General features: G+C 58.5%; 4 protein-coding genes across 4 annotated transcripts; all 4 read right to left on the bottom strand.

Annotated features, from left to right (window-relative positions):
- Positions 1-3,501: 3,501 nt before the first annotated feature.
- On the bottom strand, positions 3,502-4,686 carry LOC127594450 (sperm-associated antigen 6-like). Its single transcript, XM_052056325.1, has one exon. The coding sequence runs from the start codon at positions 4,684-4,686 to the stop codon at positions 3,502-3,504; it is 1,185 nt and encodes a 394-aa protein (XP_051912285.1).
- Positions 4,687-4,950: 264 nt separating this feature from the next.
- LOC127594449 (serine/threonine-protein kinase Nek1-like) lies at positions 4,951-6,570 on the bottom strand. Its single transcript, XM_052056323.1, has 3 exons — positions 5,755-6,570; positions 5,599-5,697; positions 4,951-5,505 (listed from the first exon to the last, which is right to left on the bottom strand). Exons 1-3 carry the CDS (start codon positions 6,568-6,570, stop codon positions 4,951-4,953), a joined length of 1,470 nt encoding a protein of 489 aa, XP_051912283.1.
- A 4,466-nt stretch (positions 6,571-11,036) lies between these two features.
- LOC127594447 (60S ribosomal protein L11-like) lies at positions 11,037-11,562 on the bottom strand. The gene is given in 2 exon segments (XM_052056321.1): positions 11,037-11,123; positions 11,125-11,562. Coding segments are annotated over 2 exon segments (525 nt in total).
- A 1,701-nt stretch (positions 11,563-13,263) lies between these two features.
- LOC127594448 (probable beta-tubulin polyglutamylase) lies at positions 13,264-15,868 on the bottom strand. The gene is given in 8 exon segments (XM_052056322.1): positions 13,264-13,366; positions 13,556-13,686; positions 14,062-14,573; positions 14,659-15,427; positions 15,429-15,458; positions 15,460-15,513; positions 15,515-15,613; positions 15,833-15,868. Coding segments are annotated over 8 exon segments (1,734 nt in total).
- Positions 15,869-16,660: the final 792 nt, after the last annotated feature.

The raw sequence follows: 16,660 nt of genomic DNA, 5'->3' as shown, positions 1-16,660 counted from the left end.
TCTGCCGGCTCATCAGCTCCAGCTTGTCCTTCTGGAGCTTGAGCCGCTGCTCTGAGCGGATCACGTCCGTCTTGTACTTCTGGATGGTCTCGTTCTTCGCCTGGATTATCTTTATCTTCTCCAGGTACAGGTCGTTCGCAGTCTGCGCGATCCGCCGCTTGTCCTCGTCCTTCAGCCCGCCCTTCTCTTTCTTCTCTTCCTCCTGGCTCTTCTCCACCACCCGCTGCACCACGATCGTCCCGTCCTCCCCGCTCGAAAACAGTAGTCGCTCGTCGTGCGACAGTGCTAGCGCCGTCACTGGTGCGCAGTGGGGGTTGGCTTCGTAGAAGGGCGGGGGCTGGATGCGGACCTGGGTCCTGCTGGCCTGCTACCACACGAGGCTGGACTCATCGAGGGGCCAAAGGTAGACCCGCACGCGGCCAGTGCTGGTGCCCGCAAACAGCACTCGCAGGCTCTTCGAGATGAGGAGGCTGGTGATGGTACAGTCAGTCACCGGGAACTCAGCGACCAGCTCCTTACAGTGGTTGCGGTAGAGCACGAGATACTTCTCGGAGGTGGCGCCCACGAACAGGTCGGTGCGGAGTTCGGATTCCTTGTCGGCCTGGACGCTGGAGTCGTAGGCCACGCAGCTGTAGACAGTGGGCTCCTGGTGTGCGAAGAGCATGACCTTCTGGGTACTGGTCTTGAGGGCGTCGAGGAAGGACTGGCAGTAAGTAAAGCCCTGCGAGCAGGTGGCGACCAGGATGAGGTCGTCCTCGGAGAGGGTGATTTCCTGGACGGGGGAGCCGAGGCTGAAGAGGTGGATGGTTTCATAGTAGACCGTGTCGTAGACGAAGATGTGCTCCTTCTCGTTGACGATGAGGTAGTGGCCGCCGTTGGAGTAGCGGATGAGCCGGCAGTTGGGCAGCTGGCTCTCCTTGAGCATCACGAACTCCTCGCCGACCACTGCGAAGATCTTGAAGCCGTAGCTGAAGCTGACCGCCAGGAAGTGGCCGCTGGGGTGGATCGACACGCCCAGGGGCTCGTCAGGGAACGAGTGGGTGAGCAGCCCCGCCTTGGTGCTGCTCTCGCTCTCGAAGTAGTTCCAGAGCTTGACCGTGTTGTCCTCCGAGCAGCTGGCCAGCAGGGACTTGGTGATCGCCCGCGAGATGGTGTGCACGCGCTTGGTGTGGAACCCCGCCCTGAAGAAGGGCTCGATGAAGGAGCCCTCGGCGTCCAGCTGGTAGGTGTTGACCAGGTAGAAGTTCATGGAGGAGATCTGGTTGACGGTGCTGAAGCTGATGATTTCCTCGCTGGCGGACAGGTGGATGCGCACGATCTTCTCCTCCTCGAGCATCTCCAGGCACTTCGGCAGGAACGTCATCGAGTTCATCAGCCCGAAGTTCTTCTCGAAGTCGTACATCACCAGGATCCGCTTGGACCCCCCCAGCACGAACCCCTTCTTCGTGGGGGCGATCGCGCTGAACTCCACCGCCTTCAGGTTGACCGGCTCCTCGGGCCTGTCCTTCTCCCGGAAGTCGTGCAGGCCGATGGCCCTGCGGTCCTCCTTCTCGTCCTTCTTGAAGGCGAGGGCCTTGGTCTGCGAGACCTCGACATTGAGAGAGGCGACCAGCTCGTCGTTCTGGATGACGAGCAGGCGGTTTTTGTTGGTGAGCAGGTGCTTGCCGATGATGAGGAGGGTGTGGGTCTTGTTGAGGACAGTCCAGCAGTGGTCGCTGAACTTGTGCTCCTTCTCGACGGTCAGCGAGATCACCGAGTCGTAGCTCTCCTTGATGAGCTCCTCCTGGTAGAAGACGTTCCAGATGCGGAAGGAACTGTACCCCATGAAGTAGAGCTGCTTGCCCTTCTCCCGCAGCGGGTGCATCGACAGCTTTTCCAGCCCGAACTTGACCGAGCACCCGGCCACGAACCGGTTGCGCTCGAAGTTGAACAGCAGCACCTGCAGGTTCTGCTCGGAGTTGACCAGCGCGCACACCTCGCTGCGGTCGGGGTGCACCGCCAGCTGCTTGATCATGCCCCTGCAGTTAGTGTTGATCTCTCGGATCTTGCCCTTCTCGGTCTCCAGGATCGAGATGGTCGCGAAGTGCTCCTCGGTAATGCTGCTCTCCCCCAGGAAGATCACCAGCGGCGGCCGCGTGCCCTCGGCGGCCTGCCCGCAGTAGCAGAACAGCGCGGTCACCAGCTTGAACCGGCCCTCCTTGGTGATGAACGTCTCCTCGAGGCTGTCCTTAAGGTCCTTGACCACGATGGTGTTGCCCATCATGAAGACCACCCGGTCCTCGCCCACGATCTGCAGCTGGTTGTCGATCACGGACGAGTTGATCCCGAACGCGTGGTCCATCTTCAGCTCGGCCCCGTTGATCATCTTCCCGCCCCGGTACATCTGCTTCACTCCGCTGTTGTGCTCGTCGATCACCCGCTTCATTAATGCGTTATCAATTCTGCCTGGCCTGGCCCTGTCTGCCCTTCGCCTCGCGGCTATTTGTCTTTATCCGGGCCAGTCTTCTCCGCTCCAGGCGTGCCAGTCGCCGCGCCTTCTTTTCTTTCTCCAGCTCTGACAAGTACTGTGCTTTGGCTTTCTTGGGGGTCAGAAGTGCCACCTTCTCCACTGCGCTCAGCTCAGGGGGCTAGCCTTCGCTGGGCTGAGATTGAGCGAGCAGTTTTGTTTTTTATTTCCTGGCGGCTTTGGCGGCCTTCATTTCTGTGGGGTTGAGGTACTTCGGCTTTGACGAGCTGTTCATCTTGGCCTTCAGAGCGTCCATGTAGGCCTGCCTCTCCTCCCGGGCCCGCTGCTCTTCAGCGCGCCGGACCAGCACCTGCTCCCTGACGGCCAGGAGCTTGGGGTTGATCTCGTTCAACTCAGCCTCGGTAAGTCGCTCGGCCACATTTTCAGCAGCCAGCTTATAGCCCAGGTAGGCGCGGTCCAGGCGAGAGTACCCTGCGAGTGCCAGGTAACCATCCGCCCGCAGCTTGTCCAGCACCTTCCGCCGGACGAAGGTCAGGCTCGAGTATATCTCGGGCTGCTCCGCTGAGGCCAGCTTGAAGATCTCGCGAGGGAGGAGGGGGCCGTGCTGACCGATCTTGAGGAGGGGGAACATGAGCTGCGGGGAGAGGGTGGGTGCCGGGATGGGCTGGCAGAAAGTCCTTCGGAGGAGCGCAAGCATCATTAATTCTGGGTCATGTCATCTTCTCGATCAGGGTCTGCTCGTAGTTGGGGCTGTAGAACTGGATCACGTCTGAAGGGAACATGGCCACGATCTCATCGATGGCCTCGCGCAGCTTGGTGCCGGGCTCTGCCTTGATGCTCTGGATCTTGCGCAGCCCTTCTTCCATCACGAAGCTGCGCTGGGTCTCCTTGCTGCGGGCCAGGTTCTTCGCCAGTTGTCGGACCAGATGCTTCTGGATTTCGAGGGGCGAGTCGGCCAGGATCTTCTGCAGGGGATGGATTTCCTCGCTCATCCGGATCAGGGTCTTGAGAGCCTTCTTGCTCTGGCTACGGAGCTACTCGGTGCTCTCCTTGAACACGTAGACTGCCAGCAAGTGAGTCAGCACGTCGTGTTCGGCCAGCTGCTTGGCGTGGCCTGGCGTGTGACCGCCCATCATGCTGAGGGTCCAGCAGGCTGCCGATTTGACCAGATCGTCAGGTACCTGGATCAGCGCCTGTTTTAGGGGATCGACTGCCTTGGCAGCGATGACCTGACTGGCGATGGCGTGGTCGAAGGCGCTGATGTAACCAAGGGCCAGGATGCCAGGTAGTTTGTAGCTTCGCTTGCTGTCCATCACGAATTCCACCAGCGGACCAACCCCACCCTTCTTCACCAGCAGCCGGGCCATCTCCGGGCTCTGCTTGACCACCTCCTTAACCAGTACCGCAGAGTTTTTGCGGACCGTGTCGTCCAGGTCCTTCAGCCGGTAGAACACCTTCGGGAAGATGTCAGAGTCAACCACCACCTCGGCCAACTCGGAGGAGTGCCGTGCGATCGAGCTGAGGCACTGGCAGACTTCGCGCTTGAGGTAGGGGTCGTGATGGTTGACCATCTGCGAGAGGACGACCACTGCGCCGTTGTCCACTACGGTCTGTGCCAGCTCGCTACCGTGCTTGGTGATTTCGTAGATCGCCAGGGCGCTCATCTTCTTCAACTCGGGGTTGGGCTCCTGCAGGGAAAGCACCAGGTTTGGAACTGCCCCTGAGGTGGCCACTCTGGTCGCCATCTCCTTACTGTGCTTGGCGATGGCCGCGATCACGCTCGCCGCGCTCTCCTTGACGCCCTCGTCGAACTCCTCCAGACAGACCGCCAGCTCCTCCAGCGCGCCCGAGTCGATAACCGCCGTGGCCAGGCGGGGGGAGTGCTTGGCCAGAGACTTGAGCACGAAGCAGACCGCCTTTTTGTAGATCACGCTCTCCTCACTGAGAGACATGACCAGCGGAGGCAGCGCCTCGTTGAGGATGATCTGCTCAGCCATCTCGGGCGAGTGGCTGCTGATGCGGCCGAGGCTGACCGCCGCGCTGTTGCGGACGGACACGCTGACATCAGTGAGCAACGGGCGCAGGTAGGCGATGACCTTGTGCTGGTGAAGGGGCTGGACGTTGGCCGGCCTCTCCGAGAAATCCGAGACCGCCTGGGCGAACTTGACCTTGGCGCGGTCGAACTCCTCAAAGACCGAGGGGATGGCCTTCGCACTCATATTATTGATGGGTCAGGCAGGCATGTTCTTTTGAAAATCCTCGAAGAAGAGCAGCTGGTCCAGCAGGTGCCAGTAGGCGATGTTGTCCTCCCCCAGCAGGCTCACCAGCGCCTCCCTGGTCTTCTCGGGCTTGAGGCCCTTCCAGATCACCCCCAGCGCCTTGTCGATCAGGTCCTGTCCGATCCCCACCTCGCACCGGTGCCGGATCAGCTTTATGCGGTCGTTTATCTTGAGCCACATGGGGTTGTGGGGCGGGGCCTCCTCCTAGTCGTCGTCCGGCGGGTGCAGCACCTGCGAGTTTGACAGCATCTCGCGGTCCAGCTCCCGGTTCAGCTCCGTGATCTTGATGGTCTTCTGCTTGACCTGGTTGCTGAGGTAGCTCTTTAGCAGCTCCACGTCCTCCTCCTGCTCCTCTTCCAGCTCGTCGATCCGGAAGATCTCCTGGACGCTTTCATCCTCCTGGTAGTCGGCGTCGTCCTCCTCCTCCATGCGCTTGTCCTCCGCGATGCGCAGGCGCTGTGCAGGCTGGGGGGCGGGGGTGGGCTCGCTGATCTTGTACATGGCGCGGTGCTTTTCGCTGGCCAGTTCACGAGTCTTGCTGTTCTCCCGGTGCAGCTGCTGCACTTCCTTCTGGTAGCTCTCTCTTCGCTCACGCTCCTTACGCTCCTTCTCGAGGAGCACCTTCTGCCGGTGATCCACCTCCTCCTCTTTGTCTTTCTGGAACTTTTCGATGCTCTTTTCCCGACGGTCGATGGACCGCTCCTTCTGCTTTTTGTCCAGGGACACCGAGCCCTCGCGCTTGCTGGACTCGTGAATGGACTTGCGGTTGCGGCGGGGCGGGTCAGGCTTCAGATTCTACAGCCTTTCCTTGAGCCGCTCGAGCTCCTTGTTCTAACGGGATATCTAACTGACAATCTTCTTCTCCCGGTCCTCGCTCTTGAAACTGAGGTGGGTGGAAAGCTCTTCCTTCTCTTCGCGGATGGCATCATGGCTGACGCCCAGGTTGCGGGCCTGCTCGATAAGGGTGTCCAGGAAGAGTTCCTATCGGGTCTCTTCGCCCAGCTCGACCTTCTTGACCATGCTGGCCACGAACCCCTGGACGCGCTTCTTGATATAGGGCTTGCGGAGGATGTCGACGATGTAGGGCCGCTCCTTGGCATCGAGAGAGAGCATCTTGTGGATGAGTTCGCGGAGGGGCTTGGAGTAGATCGAGGTGATGGGGGAGTAGTGTCCCTTCATGACCTTGACCGAGAGGGCGGCCTGGTTGTTGGCCTCGAACGGCAGCCGCAGGTTGCACAGCTCGTACAGGACACACCCGAGCGCCCAGATGTCCGCCTTATAGGAGTACTTGTTGTACTTGTAGAGGTCAGGCGACATGTAGTAGGGCGTGCCGATGCACGTGCTGGCCAGCTCGGCAGTCGAGTCCAGGATCTTGCTGATGCCGAAATCGCCCAGCAGCACCCGCCCGTCCTTCAGGAAGATGTTCTGGGGCTTGAGGTCGCGGTGGAGGATCTTGTTGTCGTGCATGAAGTAAAGGCCGAGGCAGATCTGGCACAGCCAGTCCAGAACCTGCTCCTCGGGGAAGTTACGGCCGTTCGCCCCCTTCACGCGCTTGTACATGTCCCCGCCCTCGCAGTACGCCAGGATTATGTTCAAGTACCCCTCGGAGTCGGTGATCGAGTCCTTGTAGGGGATGAGGTTGGGGTGTTTGAGGGTCTGCAGGATTTTGACCTCGTTGCGGATGCTGACCTGGTCTGCCTCCTGGACGTCCTGAAACTTGATGCGCTTGATAGCATACTCTCGCTCCTCGATACGGTGGCGTGCCAGCATGACGTTGCCATACGCGCCGTTGCCGATCGCCTTCACCATCTCATAGTTCTCCATTCAATTCTCACGAGCGCGTGATCTTTAAAATGCTGTATGAGACCTGGCTGACCCTCATGAAGTGGGTCAATATCTGCACCGCGTCCGCCCCCTCACCAGCCTCGGCCTCATCGCCATTGAGGTCGCTGACTTCGTCCTGGCTATTGTCGCGCACCTGTCTGGGTGGGCCATCACTGCTCGCTTTCCGGCCAACCTCTTCCTGGTGATGTTCGCCGTGCTGACGATCGTCCTGGAGTTCAGCTTCACGCGGCTGGTGGACTACTTCCAGTTCCTAAAGACGGTGGCGGGCCGAGTGTTTCTGACACTGTTCTACGCAGCGATGTTCTCCTACCAGTTCACAGTATCGGGACACACCCACTGGGCCGCAGGCCTGAGCGGGACGTACATCCTGCTGGCCCTCAGCTACGTGGTGCTGGCCCTGCTGAAGCCCACCAACCTGGCCGACGATATCAAGACTGTCCGGTCCTCACCAGCCCTTCGTGTGATGCTATCCAACATATCAGATCAGAGTCCGCTGCCCCTTCGCCCTGTTCGCTGCTGGTTCGCGGTTGGCCCCCTCCTTGCCCTTTTCGCCTCGCTCTTTCTTGTCCTTCTTGCAGACCACCCCCCGGAGGAACCACAGCTCCTACTTCCGCAGCAGCGCCTCCCCCAGCTCCTTCTCGGTGAGCTGCTTCTTGCTGGCGTTGCGGGCAGACTCCCGCACCACCATCTTCACGAACTCCTGGGCAACGGCTGACATGTAGTGGATCGCCTCCGTGCTGATCTTGGGAGCTGCAGGGTCAGCCTTGCAGAGAGCCTTGACCCGGGCAAGCGGGAAGGCACTTTTCCTGGGCTGGCTGTGAGGCAGGCCATGCTCTGCAACATACCGGTCGTAGGCCTCTTTCTGGGCCAGAAACTTCTGGTGGTAGGATTCCTTCTCCTGCGCGGATAGCTCGTTCCACAGCTTGGCCCGGTCCTTGATCGACAAGCTGCCCTTCTCTTCCTTCATGAAAACTGAAAAGCCGCTGAGCGGCTTGGAGGGGGCAGGCTATTGCTGCGAGCCAGGCATTTCGTTCGGCCCTTCCTCTTCCCCCTCCTCCTCGAGATCGCCAACCTCGTCCAGTGCAGCCTCTTCGTGGAACTAGTCTTCTCCTTCAAAAGACCTGTCCTCCTCTTCCCCGCCCTCCTGCTCTTCCTTCGCGCGCTCAGCTTACATCAATCCTTGATAAAATATCGTTAAGCATGAAATTGAGGGCCTGCGATCGGCAACTGGACCCCTCGCCCGAGGAGCTGGAGGAGATCGAGCTGGAGCGTTGTGGTGTGGAGAGGCTCAAGGAACAGCGCTAGAAAATCGAGTTGCTGAAGGCAGAGTTTGAGTCCTGCAAGGAGCAGCTCTAAGACAGGTAGCAATCACTTGCCCACTGCCTGGAAGAACTGAAGGAGCTACGGAGTGTCAAGCAGCAGCACGCTGAGCAGGCAATCGCTCTCGAGCGTATGTGCTATGAGCTCAAGCGCGCAAAAGAGGATAGGGACGGTCTCAAGGCCCGCCTGCAAGCCTTCGAGCAGCAAGACCTTAAGGGCGAAAACCAGCTGCTCCAGGAAGAACTGGACCGGACGGTCAGCAGGCTGTAGGCCCTGGGCATCGAGCATGATCGCCTGCAGGGCAGCCTGTCTCTCTCCGGCTAGGAGTTGGCCCAGCAGCATGCCCAATTCTCCTAGCAAATCCAGTCCCTTAAAATCGCCCTGGAAGCACAACAGTCCGAAAACCAGCTGCTTAGAGCCTAGCACGAGGACCTGAACAGGGCCTTTGCGAACTCCACCAGCAAGCAGGCTCTGCTGCTCGAGCAGCTCTAGCTCCTCGCCGGTGACAAGCAGCAGCTTAGCCATGAGCTGCGGGATTGTCAGGAAGCATTGGACTGCAGGGCGAACAGCTTCTTGCTGTGAAGTGCGAGCTTGACAAGGTGCAGAATCTGCATCTCAAGGACAGTGCGGGCTGGTCGGTGGAGCAGTAGCGTTTGAAGAGCCGCATCCAGAAGCAAGCCAACGAACTGGCGAACGGCCGAATGCGCCTGGAGGAACGAGAGGTCATGTTGCGCCAGGCATCTGCGGCGCAGGCCCGGCTGCAAGAGCAGCTGGCTGAGTCGGTGCGAATCATCCGGGCTTACGAGATCAGGCTGGAAGACTCTGAAGAGCGTGGCAGCAGTTTACTGGAAAAGTATCAGGAAGCGGCCCAGGCGGTGGCCTGTCAGCAGAAGCAGTTCTGCCAGTGGCAGGAGCAGGTGAGCTGCGAGCGCAGGAGCAGGGCCGAGCTGGACCAGCTGCGGAACACGACCCGGCAGATGAAGCAGCTGTAGCTGGCTCGAATCGACGAGCTGGTAAAGGACGTGGCCAAGCGCAAATGAATGCATGCTCATTCCTGGTCGGAGGGCTCAGGCTCCTCCAAAAACTGCCTGAGGATCTCTTCGTAGCTGAAGGCGTGCAGACCCCCCGACATCCCCGAAATTATGGTCAGCACCAGCTCCGCCTCGCGGGGGGTCATCCCCATGCCCAGCAGGCACTCGGTGAGGGGCTGCCTGGGAACCATGCCGGCCCCGTCCCGGAGAGGCTGCATCTTGCGGGCCAGCTCGTCCTGGCAGCTGTGGACCGCCGCAGAGATATTAGCGAGCATGGTTTCTTCCTCCTCCTCAGAAAACAGCTCGAAGTTGGGGAACAGGTCAGCAAACATCTGCTCGAAGCGGGCGAAGGACAGGGCCATGGTGGCCTCCAGCTCCTGACTGCTGAAGAAGTACTTCAGCAGTTTCTCGATCTCCTCCTCGGAGTTGATGAAGAAGGGCTCTGCCTCGAACATCTTGAACAGCTCGCCGATTGAGATCTCTTCGATCTCGCTTTCTCGTAGCACTTTTAGCAGCTCGCGCGTGTTGTACCGGTGGGCTCGCATCCGGTACCCCAGGAACTCTGCCAGCTCTTTCAGCCCGCTTTCCTGCTTTTCCTTGCGGTCCCGCTTCCGCTTCTTCTTAGGGCGTTCCTTCCTCCTCCGGGCGGGCTCCTCCTCCGCCTCAGGGGCAGGCTTTTCCGGACGCTCGTCCTCTCGTGGTCGTTCAGGCACTTCAGTTCCTTCCTAGAATTTTTCCTCATCGTAGTCGTCCATGGGGGGCTGTCGACTGAACGGCCGTTTTTATTAGGGCAGGTCCCCGACTTCGGTCTCGGTGAGAGGCTCAGTCGGGAAGTGAATGGGCTGACTGCTAGGCGCGAAGGCGTCTTCCTGGTGTTGCTTGACCAGCCGCTCTTGCGAGCGAGTGCGCTGCAGCTCATACTTAAGAAGCTCGATTTCCTTGTCCTTCTCCTTGATCTCCTTGGCAGGCAGGGTGCGGTGCTTGCGAAGGGAGTTGACCTCCTCCTGCGCCTTGTACAGCTGCCGGCGTGCCTCTGCCAGCTGCCGCTCCTGCTCGTTAAGGGTGGCTTCTTTGAACTTGATCTTTTTCTTGATCTTGGCGTTTTCGTCAGCCAGCCTTAACTCTCCTGCAATGAAACGGTCTTTGAGGTCCTTGTTCTAGGCCTACATTTTCTTGAGCCGCTCCACCAGCACTTGGTTCTCGCGGTCCAGCTTGTAAGACACCTCGCGGTACTCCCGAACCTTGCATTCGTTCTGCTCGGCCCGGCGGCGGTAGCCGATCATCACCGACTCCTGGGACTCCTTTTATTCCAGCATTTTGCGCAGCCGCGCCACTTCTGTCATTAGCTCCTAGTTGGCGAGTTTCAGTTCGTACCCCTCTGCGCACTTGGAGGCCTGCCGCAGCTATGCGATTGTGTGGTGGGCCTGCTCCAGCTCTTCCTTCTGCCGTAGCAGCATCATCTTCAGCGAGGAGCAGGCGCCGCCCTTGCGATCAGGGCGCCCCTTATTCAACTCCAAATTCTAGCGCTCGAGGATGGCGAGGCGGGTTTTGAGCTTGGTGTTCTCCTTCGCAAAATAGTTAACGTGCTCTAGTTAAACATTGACTCTTGAGATGAAGGCCCTCTGCGTAGAGCGTTTCCTTGTCGATGTTGACTTTCCGGGGGACGAACCGGTAGATCTCGCGGCCCTCGGTGGCACGGAAGCCCTGGCTGCTGCGCTGCAGATGGCCGCCCTCCTCGCGCGGGTCGATCCCGTCCATCAAATTATCCATAATAGGGGCAACGAAGTCCGATTAGCATAAAGGATACAATGAAGTTGTTGGCAGTGGTGGCTGGCCTGCTGGTTCAGGCTTATGGGGCTGAGTGCTCGGACTCGCAGCTGTCCAAGTGCGACAAGGACATCTAGAAGGCCTACAACGAGTGCGACAAGGCGGCGAAGGCCAAGGGCAAGGACAACATTGCGGACCTGATGTGCGTGCAGTACCTGCAGGGGGTGGAGCGGGACTGCTGGACCTGCATCTGCAGGGTGGCCGATGACAACGGCTGGAAGATCAAGGGCTGTGGGGACAACCGGCAATGAGCTCAATCATGCGAGGTCAATAGATGTTGCCATCGAACTTGGTCTTGTACCATTCCATGGCCTCTTCCTTGGTGATCCTCTGCTTGCGGCCCACTTTCGCGGCCCGCGCGCTTGCGCTGGCTGATCCGACGCCCCGGCCTCGACAGCACCACGTAGAAGTTCATCCCGAAGATGCCCGTGTACGGGTCGTACTTGATCCCCAAGTCGATGTGCTCCTGGATGCCGAACCCGAAGTTGCCGGTGTCCGAAAAGTTCCTCTTCTTAAGGTCTCGATCCTTGACCCGCAGCCCCCGCTCCAGGATTTCGTAGGCCTTCTTGCCCCGCACAGTCACGTTGGCAGCGATCTTCTCGTTGCGCTTGATGCCAAAGGAACGAATGGTGTAGCGGGCCCGGGAGAGGACGGGGGTCTGGCCAGTGAGGTCCTCCAGGACCTTGGTGCCCTTGGTGAGCTGGTCGCCAGACTCCCCGGTGCAGATATTGAGGACCAGCTTTTCGATGCGGATCTCCCTCATCTCATTCTCCTTGGCCTTGTCCTTGCCCATTTGTTGAAATTAATCCTCTGATCATGGATCACCACTGCGCCTCTGCGAACTGCGCGGCCACCCACTCCGCCCCCATCTCCCGCTCCCCCTCCTGCATCCCCGCCTCCATTATCCTCTCGTACACCTTCTCCAGGGCAGTCATCCGTGCGTTGAACTCTTCGTCCTCTAGCCGCAGGCTCTCGTCCAGCTTGTTGAAGTACTCTACCTTCCGCTCCTCCTCCACTTCGGGGAACCCTTGAGCCCGCATCACCCGGATCTTCAGGTCCTCCAGGTTGAGGCGGTCCATTCCCCTTAATGAACTCGATGTAATCCAGCTTGCCCTGCGTCTCCTTCTTCATCGCCACTATCAGCGGGCACAGCAGCTGCGTCGAGTCCAGCAGGATCTGCCGCTGAGTCTCGAATATCGTCTGCTGACTCATCTGCTTGAAACTGGCCGGGACTTCAAGATCCGGGTATTCAAGGCGGACGGCCTTGTTGATTATGCGGTTGACCTCCTCCATATCCTCAGAGATGCGGGGGTCATCCCTGTCCCGGCCCTCGAGACAGGCAGTCATCTGCTCCATGGTGATGCTCTTCTTGGACAACAACACGTTCAGCTTGTTCTGGTAGATCTTGGCCAGCACGGTGGCAAACTGGTTGGCCATCATGGCCATCAGCTCTGGCGTAACCTACTGCTTGATCGAGGCCTTGGTGTCCTTCACAAAGGTGATGCAGAAACTCAGCACCTGTCGCTTGAGCTATCGCACCATCCGCCGGATCTGCACTGGAGTGGGGCATGTCCCTAGCCTACTCCCGCTCCAGCTGCCAGTAGGCCAGCGCCCCCACCCCGGCCATCAGCGCCACTGTCCCGCCGAGCACCAGTGTCTTTAACGAAGGCATCACCGCTATCAAATTTAAATCAACAATAGTCCAGCGCTTGCGGCTGGCTAGCATCCTCCGGATTACTGGCTTGGCCGGACTGGTCCCACCCCTCCTCGCAGCAGAACAGCTCCAGCTCCACTTCCAGGTCCTTGCCTGGGGCCGCCGTGAACCGTGCGCCGGCGAGGTACCCGCAAAGAGGGTGGCAACGCTGTCCGCAGGCCTGGCAGGTGACCAGATGCCCGCCTTGGTCACATTTACTGCATTTGCCGAACGACTCGATATGCTTTCCAGAAGGAAGCAGTTCAGACCCTTGCTGCTGGGCTTGTCCCGCTGCCACCAGACAGAAGATGTGGTACGAAGTGATTCCATCCTCCCCGATAATGGTTTTAAGAGGGGCACGGCTGTCCTTGCAAAAGCAGCAGGGCCTGGCCTCCAACTCATTCTGCTCGCAGCTCTGGCACAACGATCGCTTGGTGGCCGACTTGAAGCAGAACATGTGGAACTTAATGCCGCACTTGACACAGCTGCGGATCGGATTTTCAGAGGTGACTCGGTTGTTGAAGCAAACCTGGCAGTGGTTCTGCACCCGTCCTCTCGCTCTCCCCTTGATCTTCACCCTCTCCTCCATGCGGCTGTGCACGTCCACTTCATGTCGATAGTTGAGACTGCTGCAAATGTTGGCCCTGACTTTTAGTGCGGCCAGTCTGCCGGCCAGTTGCTCGGAGGCAAGGCACAGGTCATCCCGAGGCTGTTCCAAAGTGATGCCCATTAGCTGGTTCTCAAGGGCCTGGCAAGCTTTTTCTCGCAGTTTGGTGTGTAAAACAGGGTGTAGGTCGAGATCTAGCTGAGAGGGCGGTCGATCAGTTGGAGGTAGGCCTTCAAGTCGGTGATGGCCCGGTAGACGGGCAGCTGGTCGTGCAGGCGGGCGAGGCTGGGTTGCCCCCTGGGGGCGGGGGACATCCCTCCGCGCAGCTGGTTCTCGCACTGCTAAATGTACTGGTGGGTCCTGTAATTTTTTATCGCGGCGCCTATCTTAAGTTTTTTCGTTTCGGACTAGACAATTAAATCGTTGCAAAAAAGCTATGCCAGTCTGGCCCTCCGCGCCTCGCACTCCAGCGAGCCGAAGTACTACTCCGTGCTCGCCCAGGTGAACTGCTTGGCCGCCTTCGACTGGTTGTTTTTGGACAGGTCCTCAGTAGAGGTCAGGTTCAGGTCGTGGAACGGGTACCTGGCCCTTTTGAGGTCTTCCGAGATATCGTTGTTCTGGGGAGTACAACTTTATTCCTGTACAACTTTCATGCCGATTATTTAATTTAATATCCAGTGGTATATCAAAACAGAGGGTCTGCCATTTTAACCCGCGAAATCCATTCCTGCCGCAGACCAGCTGGGGTAGTGGCAGCCGCTGCCAGTAACACTTTGCAGGGCAACGACAAAATTATATTAATTAAATCGCCCAAGTTTATTTTAAAATTGAGTCATCTTTTTATCATAATTTAGATTTCGCCCTTAGAGGCGGACCGGAACAGCACGTTGTTCTTGAGCTGCGGGCGAGGCGCGATGAAACTCGGCATGAACGTCTTAGGCTTGACGGTAGTTGCCGATCGACTTGGGCAAGGGCTTGACCTCAACCCGCACCGGCTCGCGTGGGATGGACAGCACCTCCTCATGCCTGCGGAAGCTGGCCTCATCCTCGCCACAGACGATTTCATCAACCTTGAGATCAGAGATGTCCCTCTTGAGCCTGCTTTCCTGGCGCTTCTGGCCAGGCATCTTGGGCAGCGCCAGCTGCTTGCACTTGAGGTTGATGCGCTCTATTTCCTCCTTGCTGAGCTTGGGCATGACCGAGACCGTCTTCTTGGGCTTTTCGACTGTCTCTGACTTTTTGTTGTTGCGCTTGATGTTTGCGCCGGTGGACTCCTCGTAGCAGGTGGTGCTGAACTGCAGCAGCTCGGTGTAGGACTGCGCGTGCTCTGGGCTGAGCGGGTAGACCAGCTCGAACCCACCCAGGTTGCGAGACTCGAAGCTATCTCGCCTGCGCTGCAGGCGTTCGATCTCGTCCCTGCGCTCCTGAGGCGACAGCTTCTGCATCTTGCCAGTGATCATGCGCTGCTGCAACTCTAGCTTCTTGGCCATGACGGTTTCATTGCGGGTCTTGACACTGATGTTCATGAGCCTGAGGGTGTCGCGGATGAGCCCCTCCTTGATGCAGTGGTCGAGAGGAGTGTCCGTGGGTGAAGGAGGGCGTGTGGTTCACTTCCAGTAGGATGGGCCTGGCGTTGTGGTCGATGATGATGTCGAACCCCAGCACCTCGAAGCACATGTTGTTGGCCAGGTTGGTGGACTGGCAGGCCTTGTAATGGTGGGACAGCACGGGCTGCCCTACGATCAGGGTCTTGATGATGATGTCCTTGATCCGGCCCATCATCACCTCCACGTCCACCCCCCGCTCCGCCAGGCTGTCGAGAATCGAGGAGAGCGATCGCTTGTGCCCCTTGCTCATGTCCTCGGAGTCTTAATTGAACACGAAGTTCTAGCTTTCTTTGTTGATCGCGTAGTTGGTTAGGTGCATGCACAGGTCCCCGAGGTTGTCGCTCCTGGGCCCCTCGTATACGGTGGTGGCCAGCCTTCCCAGTCCCTCCTTGTAGAGATACACTCGCAGGGGGTCGCACCCGGCCACCAGCACGTACAGTCGCATATCGAACTTGAGGCCGTCTATCAGAAAGGGCTTACTGAGGTAGCGCTGGACCACGTAGTGTTCCTGCGGGTCGAAGGACTCCAAAGAGCGAGTGAGGAAGATGCCCCGGCCCTGGCAGCCGGCCTCAGGCTTGGCAATATAGGTCCTGGCCCTGCCCTTCTGCTTGGCCTCCATGTTGGCCTTCAAGTCCAGAAACTAAAATGGCAGCAACCAGGTTTCCGGATAGAAATCGTACTCCAAGGGAAACCGCTTGCGAAGTTTGGCTAGGCCGCGTGCCAAATTATTCTTGCGGGCCAGACTGAACATTGCCTGGGAAGTGGTTGATTTTCTGATGGGATGGGGAGCATGCGGCCGAGGGTCTCGGTCTGAACAGCGTTGTCCGTCCAGCAGATTGTCCCAGTTGGTCGCCTCCTTGTCGTGCTGCAGCCGCCAGTGGAAACCTTTGCAGACCTCCTTAACGACCGGGTATTGAGTGTCCAGTGAGGATATTACCTGAGACGTTGGCTATGATGGCGTCGGGCTTCCGCTCTTCCTCTTCACTCGAAGCCGATGACTTTCGATTCAGCATTAAATATGCATAGTTTATTTGATTTTTTAACATGATTAGCCGTTTTGACCATCCCGTCCAGCACCGCCCCTACCACCCCGAGTCCCACTCCATTTACTACACCCGCCCCGAAACCCCCTCGCCACTAGCACTCCAGGGGCTACCAGTACTCCCCGTCCCACAAAAAACATGCTCCTCATCATTACACCAAGACCAGTTACCTCAACAGTCCCTACATGGCCCGTCCCGCGGTCGAATCCAGTCCGCTTCGACCCCGCCCAGCCGGCTACTATTACCAATCCCAGCGTTCTCCGCACGACAAGATGAACAAGACCATGAACTCCTTTCACGTCCAGAACAGCCGTTGCCACAAGCCCAAGGACTACCGCTCTCCGGATGTGAACCATGCCACCAACTTCAACAAAACCATGCACGGCTCTTTCTACTCTGACCGGGTGGACAAGCTCAACAGCACCGCCCACCCAGTTCACCCTAAAGGAGTCGAACCACAGCACGAACAGACAGGGCTTGCGCAACAACCCCTCAAGCTCGAAGGTAGTCAGCTTTGTCGGCAAGAGAGGAGAGAACCCGGTCCTGCGACCTGCCGATAAGGTGGCCGATAAGATTCTTTTCAAGTATCATAATCGGAAGGTCGGTCGCATCTAGACCTCTTCCGAGAGGTCAGACAGGAAGGCCTCACCTTTCGATTCGATCAGCAAGCTATCGACCAGGTCTTCGGAAAAGAAGGACCTGCGTCCGTGCCAGGCCATGAAAAATGATGCCATGCCGGTCAGCCCCTACCGAGACATGGAATGGGAGGTCGAGGAAATGGTCAAGCAAAAAGCCAGGCCGTCCGTGAAGGCCTAAGATTTCCTGAAGATCCGGCTGCTGGGCGGAGGTAAGTTCGGGAAAGTGCACCTGGTGGCCTAGAAGCACACCGGCTGCCTGTTCGCCATGAAGTCGATCAAGAAGACAATGATCAAGCAGTACGG

Source organism: Hippocampus zosterae, unplaced genomic scaffold (assembly GCF_025434085.1).
Source record: "Hippocampus zosterae strain Florida unplaced genomic scaffold, ASM2543408v3 HiC_scaffold_157, whole genome shotgun sequence".
NCBI classification, from domain to species: domain Eukaryota; kingdom Metazoa; phylum Chordata; class Actinopteri; order Syngnathiformes; family Syngnathidae; genus Hippocampus; species Hippocampus zosterae.
This window is presented reverse-complemented; position numbering and strand designations above follow the sequence as displayed.

What these genes read in the sequence shown, in the direction of transcription:
- LOC127594450 (XM_052056325.1), bottom strand. Translation starts at nt 4,686, where the DNA reads ATGAGTGCGAAGGCCATCCCCTCGGTCTTTGAGGAGTTCGACCGCGCC.
- LOC127594449 (XM_052056323.1), bottom strand. Translation starts at nt 6,570, where the DNA reads ATGGAGAACTATGAGATGGTGAAGGCGATCGGCAACGGCGCGTATGGC. An exon ending in TGGCCAGCATGGTCAAGAAG is followed by an intron (nt 5,698 to 5,754) that starts GTCGAGCTGGGC and finishes CTTATCGAGCAG; the next exon opens with GCCCGCAACCTGGGCGTCAG. An exon ending in AGGACCGGGAGAAGAAGATT is followed by an intron (nt 5,506 to 5,598) that starts GTCAGTTAGATA and finishes CGCAACCGCAAG; the next exon opens with TCCATTCACGAGTCCAGCAA.